At 46.9% G+C, this 27,277-nt stretch overlaps 1 protein-coding gene and 1 long non-coding RNA gene across 7 annotated transcripts in view; one reads left to right on the plus strand and one right to left on the minus strand.

The window, feature by feature from the left end:
- Positions 1–11,530: 11,530 nt before the first annotated feature.
- Positions 11,531–27,277, minus strand: part of Rgs10 (regulator of G protein signaling 10) — a 39,324-nt gene continuing 23,577 nt past the window's right edge. For all 6 annotated transcript variants that reach the window (XM_063244831.1, XM_063244829.1, XM_063244830.1 and 3 more), the window contains 2 exons: positions 25,343–25,486; positions 11,531–15,152 (listed from right to left, as the gene is read on the minus strand). In XM_063244831.1, coding sequence (XP_063100901.1) covers positions 15,006–15,152; positions 25,343–25,486 — 291 coding nt within the window. In that variant the 3' untranslated portion in view covers positions 11,531–15,005. The remainder of the gene's footprint in view (positions 15,153–25,342; positions 25,487–27,277) is intronic.
- On the plus strand, positions 16,772–19,629 carry LOC134475222 (uncharacterized). Its single transcript, XR_010046248.1, has 3 exons — positions 16,772–16,912; positions 17,650–17,811; positions 19,487–19,629. It is a non-coding gene; the product is annotated as an uncharacterized LOC134475222 (long non-coding RNA).

Below are 27,277 nucleotides of genomic sequence, written 5' to 3' on the forward strand. Positions count from 1 at the left end.
GTCCAAGTAGTCCAGCTCCCTCGGTCCCTGTCCTCCTCTACCGCTGTTCCCCACCTTTCCCACCCCAGACCCCGACTCTTAATGGGGGCCATGGATGACCAAGGAGATGCCACAGAAGTACCCACACTATGCCTGTATCTAGAAGTTGCCCCAAATATTGGATCAGATGGAAGCTTTTAACAAAAATGATCAACCAGAATTCCAATGGCTTTTTCACAGATCAAATATTGAAGTTAATTTTGAGACGGGCAAGGAAAGATGCTTCCATCAAGGGCCACCAGGACCAAGGACAGGAGCCAAGCTCACGCCACAGCTCTGCTAAGCATGTGTCACCCAGTAATGCCAAAGGACTCTCTTGGCCAATGGCTCTACTTCTGGGTCTGTCAGATGAGGCCCCCGTCAGGCTTTGAGGTTCAGTGGGAAGATGTATGGTATGAGCTGGATAGAACTCCATACGCATATGGGATCTTCATACTTTTATTAGGGAATAAAAGAAGAACTCATAGAAAGACCCCAAAATTTCAGTGTAGAATTTTAATAACTGACTGATATGTTGGTATTTTTACTAAAAATGAATCTCAAACTCCTCTTGCCCACTGAGTTGGCTTTATTTGGCATGGGGTGGGGTTGGGGGAACGCGAAGTGAAATCTGTCACTATCCATGGAAAACTGTAGTGATGCAGTCAGGTCCACCCTGACTCAAGTCAAGCCTGACATCTTTATTACTGTGTGTGACTCTTCCCTCAGCTGCTGAAAAACCTGGGCAGGGCTGGGTTTGTTCAACACTGCACACAGCCCAGTCACATGAGACATTCTTAGCCAGCACAGAGTATTCAAGAAAAGAGGTTAGTTAGGGGCATTCAGGGGACACTGAGATGACTATGTTGGATCAAAATCAGGCTTCTTTCAGTGAGCTGTGCCTTTCCTATGTTTTTCTCCGAGAGTGAACTTTCTGCCCATGGTGACCTAAGAGGACTTGTCCTAACACACACGGGGACACTGAGAATGAGATTCTTTTAAAGCTCCTTTGTGTTTCCCTGAAGTTCTGGTACGCTCTCTTCTTCTACACGACTTCAGTGAAGCATGTTTGTCAGTGAGGAACCAGGGCCTGAGGATGGGTGGGATCTCTTGGTCACAAAGTGGGCCCCGAGCACCAGACTAGGAATTATCCGCTGGCACTGGCAGACGTGTCCCCCTCGGACATGTCTAAACCAGAAACACTTGAGGGCCCTGGCTGCTCTTAATGGTCTTGCCTACCTTCACAGTTGTTAAACTGATGATGAAGGCCCTCCTGGATTTCCCTGTGAAGTCATCAGAGATGCCTATGGATAGAAGAGGACAGAGATGACTAAAGGAAACAGAAGGCACAGATGACTTCAGCCACCTGAGTCAACTCAGGCAGCAGCCGACTGCTTGACCTCTGTTTTCCATTAGCTGAAGCAGAAAACAAAACAAGTGACACAGAACACTTGCTGAGCTGTATTCTCCTCCCGTGGGACGAGGCACAGGGAAGGATTTACCCTTGGCATCTTGCCTCTGATGAAGCTATGAACAAGGCTTTCAGCCATCAGCTGAGGGAAGATAGGAAAACAGTGCTCGGCCGGGCTCCAGGGCTGGAGGACCGGACCACAGTTGCTGTACACACTGAGGACCTAATTAAATGCATCCCACATGCAGTTGTACAGGAAAGGATTGCTGTGCAGGCTTGGAGTGTTCAAACCCTGCAAGTCCTAAAGAAAAGTCATATATGCTCCTATCAGGTCCTGGGAGACAAACTCAGGCCCACAGACTATTCTACCTGACAAAAATGGCTTTGCATGCCTGGAGGCTTGGGCCATGCCAGGCAGTGTTTTCTGACCATACAGCTTATGGTCGGAGCATTGGGCCTCACAGGCTGGAGACTGAGTACCTAAAGCCAGTCATTTGGCTGTTGGACACATAAGTCATTGACCCTCTCACTCCTGGGACAAATTCCCAAAGCCCAAAGTTAAAGGCAGAAAGATCTATTTAGCTCACAGTGCATAGAGGTTTCAGTCCATAATCAGCTGGCTCCGAGGCACGGTGGTATGGCAGAGGGGCAACAGCTCATGGTGGTGGAAGACAGCAAAAGCAACAAGAGCAAAAAGACGGGGAGCAAGCCTCTTTTCCCCCCTTATAGTGTAAGCAGGCTACCCGCCCTAGGACAGGTGTAGTGCTCACATCATCTCTGTGCCCTCCTCTTGCACAGGATGAGGATGTTTACAAAGTGAGAGCCCAGGCTTCCTGCTGAGTCACTTAAACTTCTCAAGTTGACTCAATGTATCAACCGTTACAGGGTCCTGGCAGGCAAATTCTAGGCCCTCAGAATATTCTACCTAACAAGAAGGTCTTTGCATGCCTGGTGATCTTGCCCACTACCTATGATGGTCTTAGGATGATTTGGAACCACCACAGTGTTCCTTTATATGCAGACACCGGAAATCTACTCCATCAGGTTCTCCAAGATAAGGTTTGCCAGGACACACTTCCCACTAAAGCATAGTAAAGCCCAGATCCACTGCTACAGGGAAGGCAAAAGTGATCTTTGTTTTCTCAGCTAAGACTAATCTGTGCTAGCTCACTTTGCCTTCAGACAACCTGTCATCCTTACTACCGGAGATACTAGACATCTTATTCACACTGTGGCTCCCAGACAGGGCACTGAGGAACCCAGACACCACAACAAGCTCACAAAAGTGCTGTTTAAAACTTCAAGAGATCCATGGCGATAACCAGCTCTGTGGGAACTAGCTTGACTGTGCTACATTTCTTTTGAAGGAGTCCTCTCTTTGCAAAGATAGGTTTTTGTGGTCGCTCTAATAAAAAGGAAGTGCAACACAAAAATCAACAGGAGACAGGAAACTTGGCTGGGATGGCACACTGATTCTAATATCTGGACACTGTATGACACCCACAGACACACCTATCCCAGTAGTAACTAATTCGGGCTACTTTAGATCAAACAAAACGTGCTTTTTTCTTTCAATTTATGTATGCTATTCTTTTCAAATGGCTACTAATACTTATTAAGACACAAGTACTTACTAACTTTTTTGGACCTAACTTTTTAATAAATGACACTGTTCATTTTTGTTTGTTTGTTTAATCTAAGAACACCAGGGGAAAATCTTAATGAGACACTTAAGAGTGTTGTGAATTGAGAAAATTACCTTTGGCCTAGTGGAAAACGTCAGCATAAGTAATATTATTTCCTTCTCAGAAGTGAGCAAATTACAAGTTAAAAGAAAGCAAGAAAAAAAACCCAATAAAACAAATACAAAACAAGAGATATTTTATGTTTTACTTGGCCTACTCTCTTAAAAAAATCAATGTCATTAAGTGGAAAAAACACTTGGAGTACTGGTCTAAATTGTGAGATGTCATAATGCCAGTTCCTTGATTGGACCCCAGTTTGTAAGACAAGACATTTTAGGGGCTGTGGATTTAGCTCAGCAGCATAAGCGCCTTCCTGGCAAGTGCAAGGTTGTGAGTGCAATCCCAGTTACCACAAAAAAAAAAAAAAAAGACATTTTTAAGTGTTCTGTAGATGAGAAAGTTGGAATACGAAATACATACAGGAAAATACTGGGAATTTATTGTTAATTTTAACAGATGAAACAAATGTCCTTATTGTAAGTGAAGCATCATGTCTAATTTTTTAAAAATATCTTGGAAAATATATGAGTATTAGCAGTCATTAAATATAACTGCTGGTTTCACTGAAATCTTATTTTTATTTTCTGAATGTTTTAAAGTTTTCCTTATAAAAAGTGATGTGTCAGTGGCAATTTGCCAGCACTGAAGAGGCGGGGATGTAAGAATAAGGACAAATTAACTGAAATGCCTCCCAGCTTTGCCATAAAATTGTACTCAGGCAAAATGTCAGCACACTGCAAAAAGTTTTATGAAGTAAAACTTCTCGCAATGGAGAAAACAAAACAAGGAGACCTCAAATCACTCCATACAGAGAGAGGCCACCTTATTCTCACGCTGGACAGGGTATGAATATTCTCTATCTGCTGAGACCTGAGATCCTAGAGATGGCATCAGGATGGTGAATGGGAGCCCTGGAACCCTCAACGCCCTACACCAGCATCACCACAGACTCCTGGCTCCGGCCTCATATCATTTTCCTGGGATGCACATTTCAAGAAAGTGCCTGCTATTGTCCAAATGTTTACATATCCTAAAAATCCTCTGTTGAAATTAATCAGCAAAAAGTATTAACAACAAAAATAGAGCCAGGTATGGTGGTACACATCTGTCATTCCAGCACTTGGGAGGCTGAGGCAGGAGGATCACAAGTTTGAAGTCAGCCTGGGTTACCCAGTGTGCTCAAGACAAGCCTGCATTACAAAGTGAAACCCTGTCTCAATAAATAAACAAATAAATAAAAAGATATTTCAGTGTAGAGCACTGAGAAAATGATTGTGGCTTGAGGCTGAGGCTCTCAAAAATGCAATTAGTGCCCTTGTAAAAGAGGCCCTAGGGGCTGGGGATTTAGCTCAGCGGTATAAGCGCCTGCCTTGCAAGCAGGCAGTCATGAGTTCAATCCCCGGTACCGATAAAAAGGAAAAAGACAAAAATAAATAAATAAATAACTCCTCGGCCTGCACAACTGTGAGAAATAATTTCCAAAGTTCCAAACCACCCTGTGAATGGTATGTTCTTATAGCTGCCCAAATGAATTGGACAAAATCCCTTAAAACTATACCTATGGTGCTGGAGGTTTTCCTTAGGTGGATTTGGTGGTAGTTACAAGAATGTAGACAAATGTGGACGTCCACTGAGCTGCCCGCCTATGCTCTGTATGCTTGGTTGGACAGTAGTTATAACTTAGTTTATTTATTTATTTATTTTTGGTACCGGGCATCAAACTTTATTTTTGGTACCGGGCATCTCACACTTGCCAGGAAGGCACTTGCCCTGCTGAGCTAAATCCCTGAGCTCACTTAAGTTTATTTAAAATGAACAAACAAACAAAGAAAGCATTCCAGCAGGGTGGGGGAGAAAGAATGAACTTTTTAGAATTTTATGTTAGAAGCTTCAGGAAATAATAGCTATACTTCATTATGAACACTGAAGGTAAAAGATGAAGCTCTGAACATGTACTTTAAAGACCAAGCAGTAGTTGAGGGAGAAGTTTGATGTCTGCACCGTTTTAAACCTTTAAGCTTTTGGGAACATGCTAGTGTTCCCGATCCCTTCGTTACAGGGCAGTTTATTGTACAAAGTCTGGCAGCTCTTTAATAAACTCGCACCACACTATTGCTTCCAAGCATTACAAAAATTGGCACTGGGTTTTAAAACTTAATAAAATCTCTGGGTAGTTGGGCTCTTCAGGGCTGTCAGAAGTCACAGTGGGTCCTGGGGGTGAAAAGGGGCAGAAAACCTCAGAGCAAACTCAGGCCGTGCCTCGGAGTCTGCTCTCCCCGACCCAGCAGCCCCAAGCCGGAGGCTGGAAGAGGGAAAGAAGCTGCTTCCCCTTCTGGCCCCTACTCCCAGCATCTGGAAGCTTCTGGAAACAGAGCCAGATCCCGCACAACTGGACTCCGGGGCAACTTCCTAGGGGAAAGAGGTCCGTCCCGGATGGTCCCCAGGGCCTCGGTGGGGGCCTTCTGGCTGCCAGGCCATTCCTGTGTGCGGAACCCCGCGGCTCCCTCCCTCTACAGCTCCCCAGCGCCCTCCTGAGGCAGAGCTGGGAACTGCAAATAGGCTGTCTGCAGGCCTGCTTTTCCCGAGGAAATCATCCTTCTTGCCAATGGCAAGTCAGGACCAAAGTGGCCCACTGTCCCCTTCCCCATCCCCTTCCTCCAGATGCAAAATCTCTGGAGAAGAGATATCGTGGCTCCCATATTTCTCACTGCCTCTCCTGGAATGGCATTCCATTCTCCTGTCTCAGTGACCCTCTCCCTGACTTCCTTTAGACACTTGGTTTGACAAATAACGTGTCTCAGGATGGAGCAGAGCTGAATCCTAGCCACCAGAGCACTGCCCCTCCAATGGGGCTCTCACTTCCCTGCTGCCTCTACCCCATCCCTTCTGGGCTGTTCCTGTTCCTGCTTTGGAGACCCACTAATCCAGGAGACCGTGAGCTTCACACACACACACACACACACACACACACACACACACACACACACACATCTAGCCAACCAGCCCTGGGATTCTTCCTGCAGTCAATTAGAGACACGGAAGAACAGTGTTGATGACAGGAGAGAGAGGAGGTCTAAAGAGTCCCAGTCAAGGACTCCACAATCACACGGGACCAGGAATCTGTCCCCCACTCCCTGTGTGGTTTTGGGCAGATCACACAACTCTCTGGAGCCCAGTGGCTCCATAATAATCACTGTGTACCAGCCACCTTGCTCTGCCCATTACATGTTTATCTCCCTGAACCTTGTATGGTGCTACCTGAATGTTTGCGTCCCTACAAAATGCATATATTAAAATCTAATCCCCAGCCAGGCGTGGTGGCTCACGCCTGTAATCCCAGCACTTGGGAGGCTGAGGTGGGAGGATCGTTGCAAGTTCGAGACCAGCCTGGGCTACAAAGTGAGCTCAAGGCCAGCCTGAACTGCATAGCGAGACCCCGTCTCAAAAAAGACAAAAAAAAAAAAAAAATCTAATTCCCAATGTATGGTATTAAAAGATGGAGGCCTTTAAGGGAGGGGTTTAGGTCACAAGAACTCTGACCTCAGGACAGAATTAGTGTCCTTGTAAAAGAGGCTCCCAAGGGACCCTTTTGCCTCTTTCAGCATATGAGGACACCGTGAGAAGACACCCTCTATGAATGCCTTCTCACCGAGTCTAATCTACTGGTACCTTGACCTTGGACTTCTCCATCCCTAAAACTGTGAGCAATACATTTCTTTTTCTTTTTTCTTTTTTTTTTTTTTTTTTTTTTTTTTTTTTTTTTTTGTCTTTTTCCTTTTTATTGGTACCAGGGATTGAACTCACGACTGCCTGCTTGCAAGGCAGGCGCTTATGCCGCTGAGCTAAATCTCCAGCCCTAAGCAATACATTTCTATTATTTATAACTTACCCAGTCTAAGGTATTTTGGGGTAGCAGTCCAAACACACTAATGCAATGGTAATAATATTCTCCTCACTTTTCAGGTGAGGAAAGTTGGGCTTGGGAAGTAGTATGACTTTCCCAAGATCATACAGCTCATAATAGATGGTGTTGGGTTAGAATTCAGGCAGTAGATGTTCTGGCATGATCATAACCAAGGTTTTCATGCTAACCAATGGCAAAGTAATGATGATGATTGGCAGAGGTTCTTCCCTGGCTAAGAGTTTGGGGATCCTGAAAATATGGTAAAGATGCACACACATTTTTGTGTCTCTGGATCATAACAAGTGACCTCTGTCCGCCTAGGAAAATGCAAGAGAAAAACTTCCTCCAAGAGGGGAGGGCAAGGGCAGCCTCAGGAGACCAGACAGGCTCTCACCTCTGTAATCAGCCACGATCTGTAAATATAGATGGTTATCACGGCAGTCTGCCACACTGTAATTTGTTCCCCCTTTCCTCAGAGGTTGAGTGAGGTGACAAGTGGACCAAAAGCCACATACTTGCAAAGTCACCCTTCCTCTGGAGACCAAGAAACAGCAAATTCTTTTCCTGGGAAACAACTCTATCAGGCAGACATCTGTTACCCTGAGGCAATCAGTATGCCATAACAGTTTAAAAAACAGAGTTTAAATGCTTAAATAAGAAGAAAACAGTTTGCCTATGTTGCAAAACAGCATATAAACTGTGCTGGAATTAGCACAAGGGAAACATTTATCTTCTAGATAATCTCAAAACAGGACTTTTTTTTTTGGATGGTGGATAATTATGTTTATTGGCGTGGAAAGATGCTCATGATATATCACTAAAGGAAAGAAAAAGCTGGTTGCAAACACGAAATCAGATTTTTTAAAGGAGCATCAACTCTACCTCCCTGGTGAGGATCAAGCCCCTATGTGCGTTCTGCAGAAGAAAGAGAAGATGGAGCCAAGATGGGGTGGGGCAGCCTTCTCTCTAAGACAGTCACGTTTTCTAGATGGAATGGCCAAAGACTTGCCTGACCTGGCCCAGCCTGATGAAAGGGGGTGCCCTGGGGTATCTGTCTGGGCACCAGTGACTCAGCCTCTGTGACTTGTGACAGATTCAGTGACTCTGAAAACCAATTCCCCACTGGCCGGTAGCAGTCACACCTGCTGCAGAAGGGTGATGGCATCTGTGATGTGCAAGGCCCAGCGTGTGGGAGGACTCAGGAAGTGGTTGGGACCCTCTAATCCTCTGATCTGCCTTGTTATGACAAAAACATGGCTTGGCTTTTCCCAACGGGCACCAATGTCAGGCTGTGAGTGGGGTCATTCAAATGTTAGGTCCTGGCCCTTTCTGCTTCTGTTTCCAGAGTGCCTGTGATGTGGCTACAGGAAACAGACCCAGTCCTTGTCCTAGGGGGACAGGTCACAAACTAGGAACAGGTAACCAGCCATGTGCCAGGGCTCTGAAGACTCCAGGAGAGGTCAAAGGCAGAGGGGTTACTTTGAAGGGGCCGTGGGAATGTACTGTCCTGGAAATGTACCACTTGGGACAAAAAGGAGCAGCTTTCAAGGTCAGGAGCAGTCATTCTGAGCACAGGCAGCAGCAAGCAGCCATGCAAAGGATCATGAGGCCAAGAAGAGGAACCCTTGGTGGGGACAGAGGGGCTGGGCTCAGACCTCCCTGGTCTTAAAGCCATGAACCACAATGACAGACTAAGTTTTTATTTTGTTTTGTTTTTTTTTTTGTTTTTGTTTTGTTTTGTTTTGTTTTTGTCTTTTTCGTTTTTATCGGTACCAGGGATCGAACACACGACTGCCTGCTTACAAGGCAGGCGCGTATGCCACTGAGCTAAATCCCCAGCCCCTAAGTTTTTGTTCTAAGACTAAGGAAAAGGCACAGAAGGAACTTGAGCAGAGTAAGCAGGTGGCCAGGTGAGTGCATGTGTGTGTGTGTGTGTGTGTGTGTGTGTGTGTGTGTGTGTGTGTATGCACGCGTTTGAGACGGGGTCTCACTATGCAGCCCATGCATTCAAGCCCTCACCTGCTATGACAGGTGTGTGCCCAGCTAAGGACAAATGGGGGTGTGGAGTGGGAAACAAAGAATGACAGGGAAGCCGCTACCCACACAGTCAGGGACTAAGCAGCTTAGTAAGGGCTGTGGCAAAGGAGATGGTAGGCCTGGGTGCAATCCAACTATGTCTCAGAAAACAGTCTAGAGGACTTACTAAGGGCTCATGTGTCAAAATTCAGGAAGAGAGTAGATATGGTGACTTCTTCCAGCTGTTCCTACCTAGTAGCTTTTTGGGAATCAGAAAAGGGCCTCCTTTCTCCAAGTGGTACATTAATTAGTGGGCAACTTGTAAAACCCAGCCAAACTGGATCAGCATGGTGCTGGGTGTGGAAGGCCCCCCTGAGGATTATTGCCCACGGCATAAAGGCAGAACTGGAGGGGAAGATGGTGCACTGTTGCTCTTCCTGGAGAAGCTTGCCACGCTCATATGAACTCATCTATTATCACAGGAGGAGCTCAGGTCCTCACTGTCACCCAGGACGGCTATGAGTCCTTTCAGGAGAATTCTGATCCTTACCTTGAACATTGCTTCCTGTCTCCAGTGCAGATCCCTCAACCTGGTGGCTAGTGCAGACTTTCTAGCTTCTACCATTGACCTTTGGGCCTTCCCAGTGCAGATCCTTGATTCAGACTTGCAAGAGACATTGCCATGGACCACAGGCTGGACTCATGCAGAACACTGAGGTAGGATCCAGGCTCTCAACCATATTTTTTGGGTCTTTAGTGTGTAAACAAATCTCCTGCACTCTTTTGCATTTGACTTTCTGGGTGAATATTATAGAATAATTCTATAAATTATGTGTCCTGGGGTAAATCTTTTCCCATGTAAGCGCTGACTCGAAGGCTAATACTCGAAGGCAGATCCATCACCAAGACCATCTCGCTGGCCAAAAGCCCATCACAGAAACCCCATGCAAGATACTCCCTTGGAAGCCCCAATGAGTGGGCCCTTAGCTTTCTGCATAGGTGATTTTGGACTTGAAATGTTCATCTTCCCTATGAGAATCCCATAGGAGAGCCCTGGGCTCTGCCCAAGGTTTGGGGCCATTTCAGCAAGGAGACATCCTCCCTCCTTGTCCAGCCCACCAGCCTTTTACAGTACTCACTGAAATGTACCCAACTAACTGTGAAGCAATTTAAAAATCCCCACAACCTCATGATACAAGTCCATTTAGAAATTAAGTTCTAGAATATCCACAGTCAAAATGAAAGTAAATAATGACAGAGTATGAGCCATGACTGTGTTTGCCTAGTTTTCAAACTCCGTAAACAAAGTGTCCTCCCAGCTTCAGAGCTGGGCCTGGGAGCTGGGTACCAATGAATCAGCCCTGACTCTGCAGCACGAGGAAGGATGAGTGTCCTTGTCAGCAGAGCCAGGGGGAAATTAGCAGACAGGCCATCTCCTCTGTGTCTGAGGTCTCAGAGGACTCATTCTCATGTTTTCTGAAAGAAATGACTTCACAGCATGCCAACATGCAGTTTAACATCCTGAGATTTAGGAGAAAGGCAGAACAATCCAGTATGGGAGTGTAAGAGATGAACATAAGCCAGTCATGTGCCGTGGACCCATGTGTCACGGGCTAGTCATTTTCTTTCATATAGCAGATTTTAGGGAAAATTTGTGTCTGACATCTTGGCCCTTTGAAGGAAAAGTTAATGCCTCATCCTTTCCTCCATCAACACTCTTACAGTCACTGTTTGGCTTATGACGTAGTGTTCATTAACTATCTCTGTGTGAATAAATAAGCATGCTTGCCACAGGCCCAATATTCATCTCACTCTGGACTTTCCGCAGTTCATCCGAGAAATAGAAGAACTGAAAAGACAGCTGACCAGGACACAGATTGGATTTCAGCATTACTCTGCTCCACATGCATGTGCTTGTGTACACCATTCATGTTGTCGTTCTTATCTCAACTGTGCTCATCTAAAATTTCTTTGTAGATGAGACGAAGAGAAGGAAGTACTGGAAAGGTGCTCTGCCAGTGTGAGCGATTACTTTCACACTTCGGTGGGGAATTCTGCCACAGCGAAGGCAGGATAGTGCAGGCCATGAGCAGGAAACAGACCACAGCTTACTTTCCAGAAGCCATGCAGGACAGCAGAGCAGCTCAGGACTGACAGTGAGTAACTGCAGTCAGAGAAACAGGTCATCCAGCTGTGCTCTCTGCAGTTGGGAAGTGGAGATCAGAGTGCAAACTACCAGCTAACAGATAACATTAACATGGGAGGGGCCTGCTGTCATGTAATAGGGAATGGAGGGGCCTGCGGCCAACCAGGGATGATAGCAGAACCGCCAAACAGGATATAAGGGAAATATTACAACTCCCAACCTGTCAGATGTCCAATGCACCAAGTTCATGCTCTCTAAAACTGAAGAATTAATTCTAGGAACAATGGAGGTTAAGAGTAGGAAATATTTATTGAAGAATAGAAAGCTCCTGCCTGAGAAGGACAGGAGGGGACAACCAGAAAGTGGGTTGCCCAAGGACCCCACTTTTCAGGGGAAGTTTTATGGAGCTCAACCACAAAGGTACAATGTGGGTTACAGCTGTATTCAACCAAAGATTGTAAGTATAGCAGCTTAAGTAATACTGATCTGATGGGGAAGCAAGTCTCACAGCAAGTGGGCATGGAAAGAACAGAGAACTTTTCAGGTAGGTGAGGGATCTGGAGATCTTGGTTGCCCACTGAGGTGACCGATGCCTATCTAGATTTTACTAGACCAAGTGTTATCACTTATCCCTTGGGGAGTATGTAGGTCTGGTCTCTAACTGAGGCACCTCAGGGCATAGTTGTAGTGCATTTTTACTTGTCTTACCTCTCTGGAGGGCCCAGCACTCCCTGATTACCTATGTTTATTTATAACTTAGCTGTCTATAATATTCTCCCTCTGAATAAGAGGGGCAAGGGGCGATGACCATTCTGGCTACTTCAGGCTGAAGGGGCCAGTAGCTGTGATTGGCAATCAGAGACAGGCCAAAGAGAAAGGACACTCTGCCTAAGGCATCTGCAGTGCAAGATTTAAAGCGTATACCCTAAGGCTGCAGATGTGGCTGTGGCAGAGCACTGGCCTCGCACTATACGCATTGCCTTCTTCTTCTGATGCTTAGACATCTGGAGCCTTGCTGGCCCTGGAGGGGCTGCCCTCTCCAGGGTGGCTCACTCCTCGATGGCAAATACCTGGAGCATGCTCTTAATTTGCAAACTAGAGTAGATAAGCTTTGCACATCTCCTTTACCAGACTCTCATCCTCTGAGCCATTATGTGCCTGCCTTCATCAACCGTGGCCCAGGTCACACACAACTGGGGACAGTCTTTATATCCCAGAGTCCAATAAAATCCTGCAAACTAACTATTCCTCAGCCTACTGATGTCACTTGTCTTCCCCAAGGAAATCACAATAAAGGCTGCTACCTGCATTTCCCCTTGTTCTGCCTCCTGTGCATCCCCACGTGGCCTCACACGACACAATTTGTCCCACTCTTCTAAAGAACTGAGTAGCAAACTCTGCAGTGGAATTATTTCCAACCTGTTGGCCTTGCTCAACACTTGAATAATAACAAAACTTACAACTTTAAGACACCTATAAATCCCACTGGAGCATGAATCATCGTGGCGGTTTTACACATACACTCTGAATCCTGGCACCTCAGACAATTCCTAGAACACTGCAGACAGAATTTAAACACTAATTGGGTGGGTGGATGTGTAAGTGAATAGATGGATAGACAGACATACAGATGTAAGTGAAGGACGAGATGAGCGCATTATTTGGGTGCACAACCCCTTACACTTCAGTCTCACTTTTGCAACAGCTTCAGAGAAGTTAATTGTGTATATGCTTCAGCGCTGCAGCCGGTCAGAAAGAGCAAGCGGGGAAGGGCTGTTGACCTTCTATTTTCTTCACTTGGAGCCTTATAAAGACATTGTTATATAAAAAGGTCTCTGAGCCCCACAGTGAAGGGGGAAAAGCCTCTGTCCAGGCTGGGCTCTCAAAAAGGAGCTGGCCCGCTGCCCACATATCCCCACAGCTGTATCCCTGGACGTTCATAGCCAATCAAGTGAAAGTCAAGCAAGAAAATCATGTTGTTTTTCACTCCTCCACACCCGCCCCCCCAGGTCCTGGAATCAAACGCAGGACCTAGCACTTACCAGGCAGGCATCTGTACTGCTGAGCTACATCCCTGGCTTTGCCTGTACTTTTTAGAATGTCAATCTACTCTGTTGGGCAAGGACTGTACTTCTCTATTGAGAAATAGAGGGATCCCTTTCTTAACCGCGCTGTCTCACTCCCTAGGGATTGGCATGAAGAGAGATGCAGAAGGCCTGGCTGGGAAGCACCTGAGGAGAGCCGAGAACACCTGCATTTGCTGTTCCTCACGACTGCTCTGCGGGCTACTGGGTTTGCAGCAGTGAATGGCTGACCAAAGCCATCCCTTCTCCAGGCCCAAGAAGAAAGGACGGGCAGCACTGGATCACAGCAAATGGACAATCAGCCTACGGAATATGGGGCACTCCCAAGATGTCTCATAAGAGAAGGTCATGAATAGAGTGACTGTACAAACTGGTTTATAATAAACATTATCCCAATATCATTATTAAAACTACTGCGAGTCTCTCTCTTCCCTTCCCCCTCCCCATCTCAGTTGAGACAGGGTCTCACTATGTAGCCCAGGCTGGCTTCAAACTCACAGCAATCTTCCTGCCTCAGCCTCCTGAGTGCTACAATTCCAGGCATGTGCCACCATGCCCCACCTTTCCCTTTGCTCTTGAAAGCTTCTTGGTTTGATAGACAAATTATAATCACTTCAACATCAGGGAATTTTCCAAGTGGGGAAGCCTGGATGTGGAGGCTTACAAGCAACAGGGGCTTGTTGCTTTGTTTGTACAAATCGCACCTTAAGGCTTAGCAAATACTCCTGGAAGGGCTGGCAGCAGCATCCAGGTCTATGGAAGCAGCCACAGCAGCTGAAGGGAGTTGAGCCTGACCTAGGTCCCTTTAAAAGAGGAGTTACCTCGTCTTGCTGGGACCACTGGGCCAAGCATGCTCCCCTGGCAGTGTCTCCAAGAGCAAGGAGAAAGGGTCACTCCCAGAGGGGAGAGATGCTGGAAACACACCCCACCAACCTCATCTTCGGCACACACCTGGTGCTATACAGTCCCACTTGACACCCCCTGGAGCTGCCTTAGACACCCTGAACAATGCCCCACTGTCTTTCCTTTCCTAGCTGAGACCTTGTTTCTGTCAAGATCAGCTATTTATCTGCATTGCATGAAATGCCATGCATTGTGGGAAAAACCAGGGCCAGCACACATTCACACAAGAAATGATAACCCTTTGGTCATGCTCACACTTCAACAGCCCCAATCTTTAGCAGCTGCCAGGGATTCGCTTTCTTTTTCCAGCACTGAACTTGCTCTTGGTAAGTATTTGAGCCAACAGGCAACTGACAGACAATAGCCTCCTGCAGCCTGAGTTTGTCAGATCAACTCAGGCTTCAGTTACTTTGCCAAAGGAATCTGAGGACACACACACACCCTCACAAGAGAGCCAGAGCAAGGCTTGTAAGGTACATGTGGCTGTATATTTCACCTTGTGGCCTCATATAGTTTAATCAAGCTGTGAAATGCTCCCAGTGTCCAATATTGAAGGAATTTCTGTTTTGTGAACTGAAATTTCAAAGCTTTTTTTTTTTATGTAAGATTAGTCATCATGCAAAACTGACTGGCCAAGCAGTTAATAAAATACACATATCCCACTCGGGGGTTTTGTACATTCCCATCTTTGCACATTACAAAGCAATGACAATCCTGCACAGTTCTGAGAATAAGTCCCTCTGCTCTGTGAAGGCAGCAGTCCTGGCATTCTCGGGGATCATGTGTTATAAATTCTGGAAGCTCGTTTAGCTGAAGTCTGAGCATCAGGCTGATCTTCCTCCTCCTCCTCAGTTCGCTTGTGTTTTAAAAACAAGTCAGACTTTAAGAAGCGGCTGTAGCTGTCATACTTCATGAGGTTGAAGATCTAAGGAAGAAAGAAAAAGAATCTGAAGGCTTCAGCTAGTTCAGATCATGAATCATTCTATCAAGTATTTATTAAATACTTACCATATGCCAAAGAATACAAATAATATACAAAAAAATACACAAAGAAAGCTCAAGTGAAGGGATGTGGTTCCCTGAGAGCTGGAAGCAGCAAAACAGAAACCATTTACCTTCAGAGGTAAGGGGTTAAAAAGGTCACTTTTTGCCATCAGATGACCCCAATATTTTTAAGATTCACAGTAAGTCTCACATTGAACTGATTATCAACTCAAATGAACTGATTATCATGCAAGAAGAAAAAGAAGCTATTCCATGGAGAGCCGGGGAGTAACACCATGGTCTCAGCAAGGAAAGGCTGTAAAGACAGGTCTCGGTTAGAGAAAACATCAGTAAGCAGCAGAATGCAAACCCCTGCTCTACCAGACAGCGGAGGAGTGATGTCCCTCGGAAGAAAGGTCGTATTGGTGGCTGAGGAGGCCCTGACCATGCCTAAGTCCTCAGGGTTGGAGGGCAGCCACCTGCTGGCATGGCAGTGCTCCTAGAGCTCTTCCCAGACACAGAGCTTCTTCTGGCTTCACCGGGCCTCCTTGTGAGCACTGGCCGTCAACCCCAGCACCCCACCCAATCCTGTGCCACTATCCTCTTCCCTGACTAGCCCTGCAGTATGATTAGGAAAAAAGAGAAGCAAAAAGGAATGCATTTCCCTGCTGTTGTGGGAAATAACCTCTTTTTGAGAAATTCGGCACCTTCTACTCCTCTCTCTGACTCTCCAGGTTTCAGGACATTCTGCAGGCTAAAGAGCCCCGAGGAACCCAGGTGCCTTCCCTTGCAGCACCAGCACAAGCTCAGCCGAATGGAAAGTTCCAGAGGTGCCCAGGACATCACTCACCGCCAGGCCAGGCGGGATTGTCAAGTGGGTGGTAAAATCCTGACATCTTGTAAACCCATCCTCTTGCAGCACACACACAAACTATTTTGCAAATTAAACAACTGATGGATTCTAAGGCCTCAGAACATCTGCTTGGGGGATGGGAAGAGGCTTAGGAATGAATAGGAACTCTTGCCCTTTACACCTTCATTTTCCTAAGACAGCTGCAACTACAAGAGAACAAAACGCTAAGTCATTCTGCTCTAGGCAGAGTCCAGACTCAGGAGGGCTTTAGGATGTCCGGGTTTCTGAGTGCCTGCCTTTTCCCTGGTACCCTTTCAGACTTGCCCAAGCTTTCTTGAGCAGTTATATATTTTTTCAGCAATCTTATAATCCTAGATGTGATTATAATGTGCTGAAGCTTGGAGAAATTATATATTTAAACAAAAATACAAAGACTATTGCCAGGAATGAGCTGGAGATAAGGAATGTCATTATCCTCTGGGATCCACCCACCAATGTGCTAAGAAGCAGGCGGCACCATCTCTTGGCACCTGCATCGTTCAGCCCTTCTAGGCACAAGCACTGCCCCTTAGTTCAAAGTCCAGAACAGGCATTCAAAGTGTGACACATGGAACGAGCTGGAAGGCCCCACCTGGCACACAGCCTGTACCTCCACCCCCACCCTGAGGTCCACAGTGAAGGGGACCCACCACTCAGGAGCAGGATGCGGTGCGACCCGCATCTGGCATCTCATCTGCAGTCTCTGTGTGTGGGAGAGGAACATCCTGTTTGCCTGCAGTCACTCTGAAGCACAGACTTCAAAGGAGAGAAGAGAAGGACCGTGCTGGAGGCACCCAGGGCCAGAGAAGGTAAAGAGGGTGGAGGCTGCTTGGGCTGAGAGTGATGCTGGGGTGTACAAGGTTTCTAGGAGATTCCAAGAGACTACAGGCTCTTCCCTCCACTCCATCAGGGCCAGCTCAATGGGAGGGGGATGCAAAATATTTAACAAGGGCACCTCCCTGCCAGGGCAAGTGTGAAATATCTTGGGAGCCCAGAAGTCCAGGTTGGGGCTCCCAACCTCACCACTCAGATGCTACAGTTACCAGAGAGCTGTGGACACTAGGCCCAGGAAGACTTGAGAAAGGAAAGGATGCCATTCCCAAGAACCTCAGCTTCTGGGCTGTGAGCAGCTCAACACCTCTATACAGGGTCCAGAGCTCAGCTACCCAGTCACCGGCTAAGGGCCTCTGGGGCACAGGTTGGGGAGCATGTACCAGCAGGAAGTCCCACTGCAGAGCAGAATGCTCCTGAAAATCTCTCCAAAGCAAGATACCCAGATACTACCAACTCCCTGGCTTACCTTAGGGCAAATGACCATGGGAGGTCAAATAAATGCTTCCCAGTGAGTGACTGGAAACCACCCAGTGTGTGCAGCAGAGGGCTGGAAAAACCACCCAGGCTGGGGCTAAAGCTGTGAGATGTAATCACCCAATCATGGGGTTCCATCCTGTAACCCCATGATGCCCTCAAGGACCTTGATTTTACAGAGGGGAAAATGGGTTGGAGCTCAGAACTTTGCCTCATGGGGTATGCTGATCAATTCTAGCTACCATAACAAATGCTGCAGATACGTACTTCCTCACTGTTGTGAAGACCAGAAGTCAAGATTAAGGTGCCAGCAAGTTGATTTCTTCTGAGCCTATCCCCCTGTTCTGCCAATGGTCAACTGCCCCCCCCCATGTCCTCCTGTGGTCATCTCCCTGTGCAGGTTTGTACCTTAATCTCTTTTTTTAATTTGAGACAAGATCTTACTGTGTAGTCTGTGTGGTCTTGAACTCACAGCAATCTTCCTGCCTCAGTTCCCAAATGCTGGAATTACAGGTGTGCACCATCATGCCCAGACTTAATCTTTTTTTCTTACAAGGACATCAGTCAAACTGGATTAGGATCCACCCCAATGACATTTAACTTTAAGAACTTATCTCCAAACACAGTCACATTCCTAAGTACTGGGATTTAGGACTTCAACATACAAACCAGGAAGTAGAGGGGGTTAAACTCTGCCCATAAGCGTGAGCAAGAGGTGGTGAGATGCTAACCTTCGAGCCCACACTAACCCCTAGGCCATGTGGCTGCTTTTGTGGCAGGACAGTGCATGATCATCACAAATGAAGTTGAGAGCTAAGTCCAGAAAACTTCTGTGACTATTATATGATTAAATACTACATATAAAAAATTCACTAACTCTAAAAACAGTGGTCTCAAATATGTTCCAGGTTGTGTCTGTGTATATAAGAAGGAAATGAGCCTGCCTACAGGTCAGCAGTGAGTTGAACAGTGTGTTCCACCCCCCACCCCCAGCCTATGTCTACCCAGAACCTCAGAATGTGATTTTACTTGGAAATAAGATTAGTTTAGGATGTCAAGGTGAAATCATCCTGTATTCAGGGTATCCCCAACCCAAGGAGTAGTATTTTTTTGGAAGAGAACAGGACCCAGGGAGACACACTGGGAGAGGTGGCCACATGAAAACAGAGGCAGAGACTGGAGTGACGCTGCTACAACTCAGGAACACCCAAGATAGCCAGCAGCCACCAGCAATCTGGAAGCTGGGAGAGACACAGAAGGTGCCTCACACTCACTATGTAGTTCAGGCTGGCCTTGAGCTCGCTTTGTAGCCCAGAATGGTCTCATACTCACAATGATTTTCCTGTCTCAGCCTCCCGAGTGCTAGGATTACATGCATACAACACCATGCTTAGCTTGACTCCAGATTTCAAGGCTCCTAATTTCCAAGAGAAGTCTGTGCTTTCTTGAGCCGCTCAGGTTTGGTGATTAGTTATGACAGCCCTAGGAAACTAGAGCAGTCAATTTATTGATGTCAATTCAGTCCTACTCAAGCATAGAAAATGAGTTTAAAAACCAGAAATCTCTTAGGGGGAGAGCTGGCCTCACCCAGAAAGACAGTGAGTGCCACCCTAACGACATGCTCAGAGTCCTTGCTGTCTGCAGAGAAGAGCAGAAGAAAGCAGGGACAAATAGGGGTGAGGAGGAGGCTCAAGGTGGGCAGAAGACATTGGCATGGAGCCTAAGCAGGCAAATGGTCTGCGACAGGTAGCTGACGAAGCAGAAAACTCAAATTGGCAGCTGAGTTGCAGTTTGTATCTTTGTATTTTGGCCAAGATAGCTGTGGCTTAGCAAGGCTCTGAGTTTTGGCAACCAGCACCTCTGTGAGCCAAATGTCTCCACTGTAAACTGTTGAGCACTGTTGCCTTGGGATTCAGTCTTGAAGGCTGCCAGAGGTAGGACTAAGAGGAAAACAAAAGGATGCCTTCCTGCACGTGCAGAATTCTACATCACATCTCCCAGTTCAGGTCATTCATTATATGCCTGCTGCAAAGCCAAGGGGTGCAGTCACTGATCAGGATCCATCTTTCCGCCAGGATGACCAGCCATGCAGGCTCAGGCTCCAGCCTTGGACTATTCACATGGGTCGTCCCAGGTAAGGCCTCTGCCACAGAGTCACACACATCTACTGGGAGAATGAACTGCCTAACATTTCATCATGGCCCCGATTCACTGCATTTCAAGCCTAATAAATATTTTAACACCTCTCGGAAGACAAATACATTAGCAGATCTAAACAAAACATGTTATCTCCTTTCTTTTCAAGAGAGCCCACCAGGTTATTTCCACATGCACAAGGAGGGAAAAAAAAGATCCTTCAGTGCAAAAGAAGTTCTGTTAGTGGGATTTTATATTTACATCATGCATTTGGTTTGGTTTTTGCAAGAAAATTGCGGAAAGTCAGTCAGGCAGCAAGCACTGCTATCTCTTAGTTGCAGTTTAGAATGTGTCCTTTCTCCTGCACACCTAGACTACAGACACAATTTCCTGCCCACATGAACAGGCAGGAAATGGGAAGGAAGAAGATGCCCCTCTCTCTGCAGCCCTTGAGACAATCAGCTGGTATCACAGAAGCTACATAAATGATACAGAGACAGGGAGGGGCCCATCCCCTAAGATACAGACCACCTCTCCCTCTTCTCAAACAGCAATGAAGTATGCACAGGTCTGAAGGCAGCTGGCAGACAGCAGGTCAGAAGAAAATACAGTTCAGATCATCCCTTGAGCTGATGTATCAGAGCAAGTCTCATGGAAGGGGCTGTCACCCTGGAGAGCACCCCGGCTAGCAGGCAGACCTGCCAGAGACAGATGACGTGCCTGAGTGGGATCAGCACTCTAGGAAGAGCCCTAGATTGCTGATGGGGACACAGAAGCCACACAAAGAAACAGGCACTGCCCAGGGTCAGGTGGAGGCAGGTCAGAACATGAGTCCCCACTGCCCTCTCCTGGTGTTGAATGCCAACCTAATATACAGTGAATCTGAGCCCAGTGTCTAGGAAGTGATGGGCAGGGGGCGGTGGGAGGAGGGGACAGGGCTGGGGCTCTGAGCCTCTGAACACAAATGATAAGCCATGGTCAGGCCCTCAAAGCTCACAGGTAACTTTTCAACAACAGAAACGGTTCTGCACTGAGTCATCTGTACTCTTGTAGAGATAATGGGGCACAGGACACCCACAGCTGGACATCAGAGCCAAGAGGTTCAGCTTTCAAGAGGATCAAACTTTCCTAGTCCAACTGGCCCACCTGATAAATAACCACTGTTCAAAATCCCTGAAGTTAAACTGGTACCACAGCCCTAGGGCCTACTAGCCAGGCTCTTTCAGTTCAACTTCCCATGATACGCCTGGCTAAGCTCAGTGTTATGGTTTATGTCTAGATGTCCCCCCAAAGCCTCATGCAGTCAGAGGGGGGACTTTTCAGAGGTGGCTGGATCTAGGGTATATGATTAAGTATGTGATACTAGAATTAAGGGTGTGTGATTACTAAATTAGTCCACTGATTGGTTTGGTATGGTGCTGAGTGTCGATGATGAGAAGGACCCAGGTGTGAATGCTGCCTGTTCTAAGGGTGAGTAACCTGGATTCAATATGAGGGACAGAAAGAGGGCCACTGTTTTTGCTTGTCACTTGCTGCTCTGCTGCTTTCTGCCCACTGTAAATGGTTTCTCCTCTGTGATGCCCTATGCCAGGCCACCTTCCCTTCGAGTTGGCAATGGACTAAAACCTCTACAAATTGGAAGCCAAAATAAAACTTTCCTCTTTTAACTTTTTAGTGTCAGGAATTTTGTCTTAGCAATCAGAAAAGAAACTAAGACCCTCAGCACACTGACCTTCCCAACACTCTCTGCTGATTCTCGTCTGGGAGTCTTGACCTTCCCTGGAAGGTCCTGCTTATCAGGACTTCTTATCCAGACACCTGTCCTTCAGGCCTCAGTGGCCTCTCTAGGGAGCCTTCTTGACTAGGAGATGCATGGCAGCCCTTCCCAGTCCCCCATGGCCCATCTCCTGGCTGTTTTACTTCTGTCTTAGTATCTTTGTCCTCAAGGATCAGAGCTGATTTCTTTGCTGTGCATAGCATTTATGGTGTGCAGGGTCTCTCTCTCTCTCTTTTTTTTATGGTATACAATTCAGGCTGACTTTGAACTCACTATGTAGCTCAGATTGGCCTCAAACTCATAACAATCCTCCTGCCTCAATCTGAAATTATAGGTGTGCGCCACTATACCTGACAGGATCTCTCCTCTTACATGAATTTTCCAGGTAACAGTTTTAAGCCCCTACACTTCTCTTAAGATGCTGCCTCTGATGAAATGCTTATTAAAATGTATAGCACATTCTCCACATAACACACTGATGACAGTGTAAATTTCATTTGTTGCTCTGGGGTATCAGGCTTGCGGGTCATATCACACTCCACAGCACAGGGATGTACCCAGTGTGGGTAGCACACACTCTGTCTCCAGATCACTGTGCTGTGGTTTTGTGTTTACTATCATTTTCCGTCTCCTCCCTGGCTTTTAGTTATCACTTCTTGCTACCCATCACTCCATCACTTCTACCGGTAACTCAAATCTGCTCTCAGCGGAAGAACTACAGCCTGTGAGAACTGTGTGAAAACCAAACCTGAATGGAAACTCATGAAGCGCTCCTTTAGACAGGGCCCAAAGATGTCAGGTTATCTCATCTGAAGCTCAGGGAGGATCTTCCCTTCCCTCAGGTCTCAGCTGTGCTGCTGCCTGCAATACCGTGCAGAGAGCTGGGGTTCCCTGAAGCTCTCCTGGCCAGGAGCACTGAAGGGGCACACAGAAAGCAGCCCGCATGGGCGGCTCCACCATCAGGCCACAAGGATGCTCAGCAGAGCTGAAGCTGCAAAGGGGACTTTTTAAACTTAAGTGAAATCCCGTGGTTCCAGTCAATTTCTCCTCGGCTTTCATCTCCTTCGCTTAGGAAAACAGGGCCCTCCAGGGTTGTCTTTTGGGAACGAAGAACATCAGACAGCACAGTCACACATTCTGACAGTTACCAGCCAGGCCCTGGAGGCACAGTTTTCCAAAGCAAAACAGAGACCAGGGGCCTCTCCCTGGGACTCTGCAATCAGCTCACACTCCAAATGCAGGCAGCCTCTGCATCCACGGCCTCCTCTTCCATGGATTCAGCCAAATGTGGATTCAAAATACCCCCAAAATAAAAATCGCACATGTATTGAACCTGTAAGACTTTTTTTCTTGTCATTTTTCTCTTAAAAATACAACAGTGTGACCTTACAGCATTTACTTTGCATTACACGTGATCTGAGGGCAATTTAATACATATGGGAGGTTGTGTACACATTACACGTAAATATGATGTCCTTTGGGATAAGGACGGCGGCACATGGATTTTGGTATCTTTGGGAGATCCTGCAGCCAGTCCCCAAGGATACCAAGGGACATGATGATGGTCTCAAAGTCAACACTGCCTTCCTGCAATGTAGGGGCCCACAGGGCCACATTCACTGTGGGTTTCTGGTGCTACAAGACGGTGATATGATCATCACCGGACTGCAGCAGTCCACATTTGTCATGCATGCACAAATGTGGACTGCTGCAGTGCTCACCTATAGAAAATAAAAATCCAGAGATGTAGCTTAGTAGTTATCTCTGGGTACAGAGAACACGAGGGTTTTTCCTGTCAACATGCTTCAGTTTTCACATGTCTTTGTTGAGGACATATGACCTTTGTATTCAGGTAAATCAAAGTTATTTTTAAAATATTTTCATGGGGGCTGGGGATTTAGCTCAGTGGAATAAGCGCCTGCTTTGCAAGCAGGCAGTTGTGAGTTCAATCCCTGGTACGGATAAAAAGGAAAAGACAAAAAACAAAACAAAACAAAAAAATATTTTCACACAGGCATGGTGGCAAGTATCTAAGTTCAAGTGAGCCTTGGTTATTTACCAAGAGACCCTGTCTCAAAATAATTTCATTACTTGAAACAGGGTCTCAGTGCATAAATTCAGGCCTACCTCGAACTCATGGCTATCCCCCTCCTCAGCCTCCTGACTGCTGGGATTACAGGCTTACGCCCTCTGCCTGGCCTCAAATTGTTTTTTAAAAGAAGCTTCTGGAGCCGGACATGGTGGCTCATGCCTGTAATCCCAGCACTCGGGAGGCTGAGGAGGGGGATCGTTTCGAGTTCAAGACCAGCCTGGGCTACAAAGTGAGCTCAAGGCCAGCCCGAACTGCATAGTGAGACCTTGTCTCAAAAAGACAAAAAAAAAAAAAAGCTTCTGGTTATACATTTCAGTGGTAGAGTCTGCTTGAGGCCCTCGATTCAATCTCCAGTACTACAACAAAACAAAACAAATTTGTCACTTGAAAAAAAAATATTACTATAAATATCAGGGTGGGGGATTCTCAACTTGGGTTATACTGTAAAGTCCCCTAGGGACCCTTTAAGAGACGGAAGAGGTTGAAGAGGCTGAAGGAGGAGGATCATGAGTTCAAACCCAGGCTGGGTAATTCAGTGATTCAGCAATTCAGTCATCACCCTGTTTAAAATAAAAAAAAGTCCAGGGCTGCAGCTCAGTTTGAAGGCTCTGGGTTCAATTCTCAGGACAGAGACCGAGACAGAGACTCTGAGGTCAGGGTTGGGGTGATCATTCCCAAGCAGACAGAGTCACAGTAATTGCCTTTTCACTACACACTGCCTTCCCCTCTGCAATCCATGTCCTTAGCATCCTTCTCTTGGCTCAAAACCACCACCTCCAGCATCCCCCACTCAAACTGGAGTTTCGCCAGCACCCAAATTTGATTCACAATTCATAGAATTTGCACTTGGCACTGTGTCAACTGGAAAACATTTGTCATGACTTCATACATTTACATCTTCTATCTGTGCACTGGTTTTCTATCTGAAAATGAGCAAAGATGTGGTCTCTTAGATGCTAGGATGTCATCTAAGCTCTGTGAATACACCAGGTGATCAAAAAAGACAAGCAACACAGAGGTTGTAGCTCCAGATCTGGAGCCTCAGCACCTGCTGGGAATCGGTTAGGGATGCAATCCCGGCCCACCGAATTGAGTGGTTAGTCCTGGGAGTGGTGCCAGCAGCCTCCAGGTGATTCTGGGCCTCCCAAGCTTAGCTGACTTTAGCAAAAGCTGGTCTCCACCTGTGTTGCCAGCTTTGCTTCCTCAATGTGGATGGGCCAGCAGGAGTGTGACATGTGTCTGTGTGCCCTTGTCTAAGATCCTTTTCATAAAAGAAAAGGATAATGTCAATAGTCACACCTGTAAATTTGAGTCTAAAAACCTCACCCCTTCTGGCAATTACACTGGTACTTCTCACAAGTAAATGGGCCAGAAAACTAAAGTTCACCCCTATGGGTAAATTTTTAAAACCTATTTTTTCCTGTTTTAAGTGGAATGAATATACTGCCACATGACAACTTTGTCATGATGACTCAGGGGCCTTGTTACAAACTGGCTCATAGTATTGGGCCACCAGCAGAAGGGGAGGTGTTCGGGTATTTGCACAAAAACAGTTTCACTCTTAGGCCACTTGAAGTCCTTGTGCTTGTTTCCAGACTTTTCAGTCCCTACCTTCAGCGACTGTCACATGTTGTTCTTCAATGTGGGTTCCTCAAAGAGCCCCGGCCTCCCTTCTCATCTGAGTCAAGACAGCAGAAAAAACCGCTGGGTGACATGGTGCAGACCAAGAGAAAACAGGCAGGGGGAGCGATCTGCAGGTCACATCTTGAGCCTGGGGTTCCAGGCCCCTCTCTTTCACCAAGCAGGGCCTGCCCAATGGGATAAGTTGGTTTCCAGGTACCTAAGGCTGGTGTTTCATTGAACATTTCCAGACCTCAAATGAACATAGGTTTTCAAATCAAGATATAGGCAGGGAAATCAGCTTACCTGGTCCTGGAGTTTCTGGAACATCAGAGGATGTGGCTCTTCCAGGATCTTCTCATTGAGCCTCGACTGCCCTTCCACATTGACCTGGGATGAGGCCTTATTGGAAAGAAAGGTCATGTAGATCTCCTTGGCCTTTTCCTGCATCTGGAAGAGTCAGAGATGTGTGTCTGTCACCTGCCAGCACGGCCCTTTCAGCCTGAGCTCAGCTCCCTCAGCCAGACCCAGAAGGAGCTTCAGCCTCAGACTCCAAATGCAGCTCCTGAGCTCGGCCCCCACACAAGGCCTACAGCATCAGCCCCAGCCTCCACTTACCTCTCCCACTTGTGTGCAGCCACGTGTCCTATAATACGACTACTACACCAGCCATGCAGAAATGGGGAGAAAGAAAGAAGCTGGTCCAGAGTGAGCACTCAGCACCATGTAAGACCATCCCTTGACTCTTCCCAACTGAGGCTCAGGAGAATATTTTTCAGTGATAAGCAGGAATAAAGCATTGATACATGCTGCAAAAGGAATGAATCTTGGAAATATGCTACTAAGTGAAAGGAACCAGACACAAGAGGACAAATACTATATGACTGCACTCATGTAAGCTATCCAGACGCACAAATGCATCAAGACAGAAAGATCAGTGGTCACCAGGGCCTGGAGGAAGAAACAGGCAGTGCCTCGCCTCCTTGGTGAGAAGGAGCAGGGCTTCACAGGAAGTACTCTGTCTTCAAAACAGCTCACCTCGTGGCAGGAACCTGGCTCGCCAGGACTTCCCCTGACAGTTCTATTTTCTTGAAGAGAAAAGAGACTTCCTGTGTGCCTGCCTCACCTGCGGTAAAGAGGGGCTATTTCCCTAAACGGCAGGTACAGAGCACCCTCTTACCCTACAGAGCAAGCCAGATAAGAAATTCTTCAAAATGCCTCCCTCTGACTGTGATTTGGGGGTGAAGGTGGGGTGTGAAAGGGCTTAGAAGTTCTGGAAAACTTCTTTTCGCTCCAGAGATCCACCTGGGGCTCTAAATACACTAAGTTTAGGAAAGCTCGAGCTCTACAAACACTGTGGACTTTATGGAAACCCACAGAAGGCTTTGCTAACTGGTACTGGAAAACAGACTTGATGACAAAAACCACATGAAGCTGAGGTCTGACCACGGTCCCCTGAGGCAGCAAGCCTCACCAGTACCCGCAGAAAGCTGCCAAGTGAGACCATCACCCAAAGCTGTCTGGTATCTGCTCTTTCTTGACTATCAATGTGAGCAATGAATTGATGTCAAACTCAGAGACACAGGAGCCTCTTAAAATAAATAGGCTGTGACATGGACAGATCTGGGGTCCATCAGCAAGGCGCAGAGGGAGCAGCACTTTGTAACCACATGCCTGTCAAAGACCCAACTGCTCCACGCAGCCGTGAGCCTCCCTTCCACAACCTCATTCTGTCAGGAAAGAACATTTCTGGAAAACCACTTCCTGTTTGAAAGCTACTTCACAGCAGTAGAATTTCAGCCTGTCAGATTAGCAAATGCCATGCAGAGCCCTGCAGGCAGAAGTCACTTGAGGCCTCCCCTTGCCTAAAAGATTCATACACACACGTACACGTACAAATGCACACACATGCATGTACACACAAGCACACGTGGTTATCCAGGTGAATCTTAAGCTATCTTCAGGGGCTCTGAAAATCAGACACATAATGAGTAGCCTGAGGTGAAGAAGGGACAGGCCACTCAGGGAAGGGGAAGCAGGACCAGCACTATAGGTGTACAAGCCCAAGGCTCCATCCTATCCTCTCTTGCTAGCCATACTCCCCACCCCCCGTCTCCGGTGGAGAACTGGGGTCCCTGGGCTGGCTCTGTGCATGCTGCCCTGTCGCTGACTGAGCAAGTGCTTAGGAACGGCTGAGCAGCAGAGCTTATCTGGGCTGGGATAGGAAGCATGACCGAAAAG

This window comes from Cavia porcellus, unplaced genomic scaffold (assembly GCF_034190915.1).
Source record: "Cavia porcellus strain 051 isolate PalLab524CR breed Dunkin Hartley unplaced genomic scaffold, mCavPor4.1 scaffold_2, whole genome shotgun sequence".
NCBI lineage: Eukaryota > Metazoa > Chordata > Mammalia > Rodentia > Caviidae > Cavia > Cavia porcellus.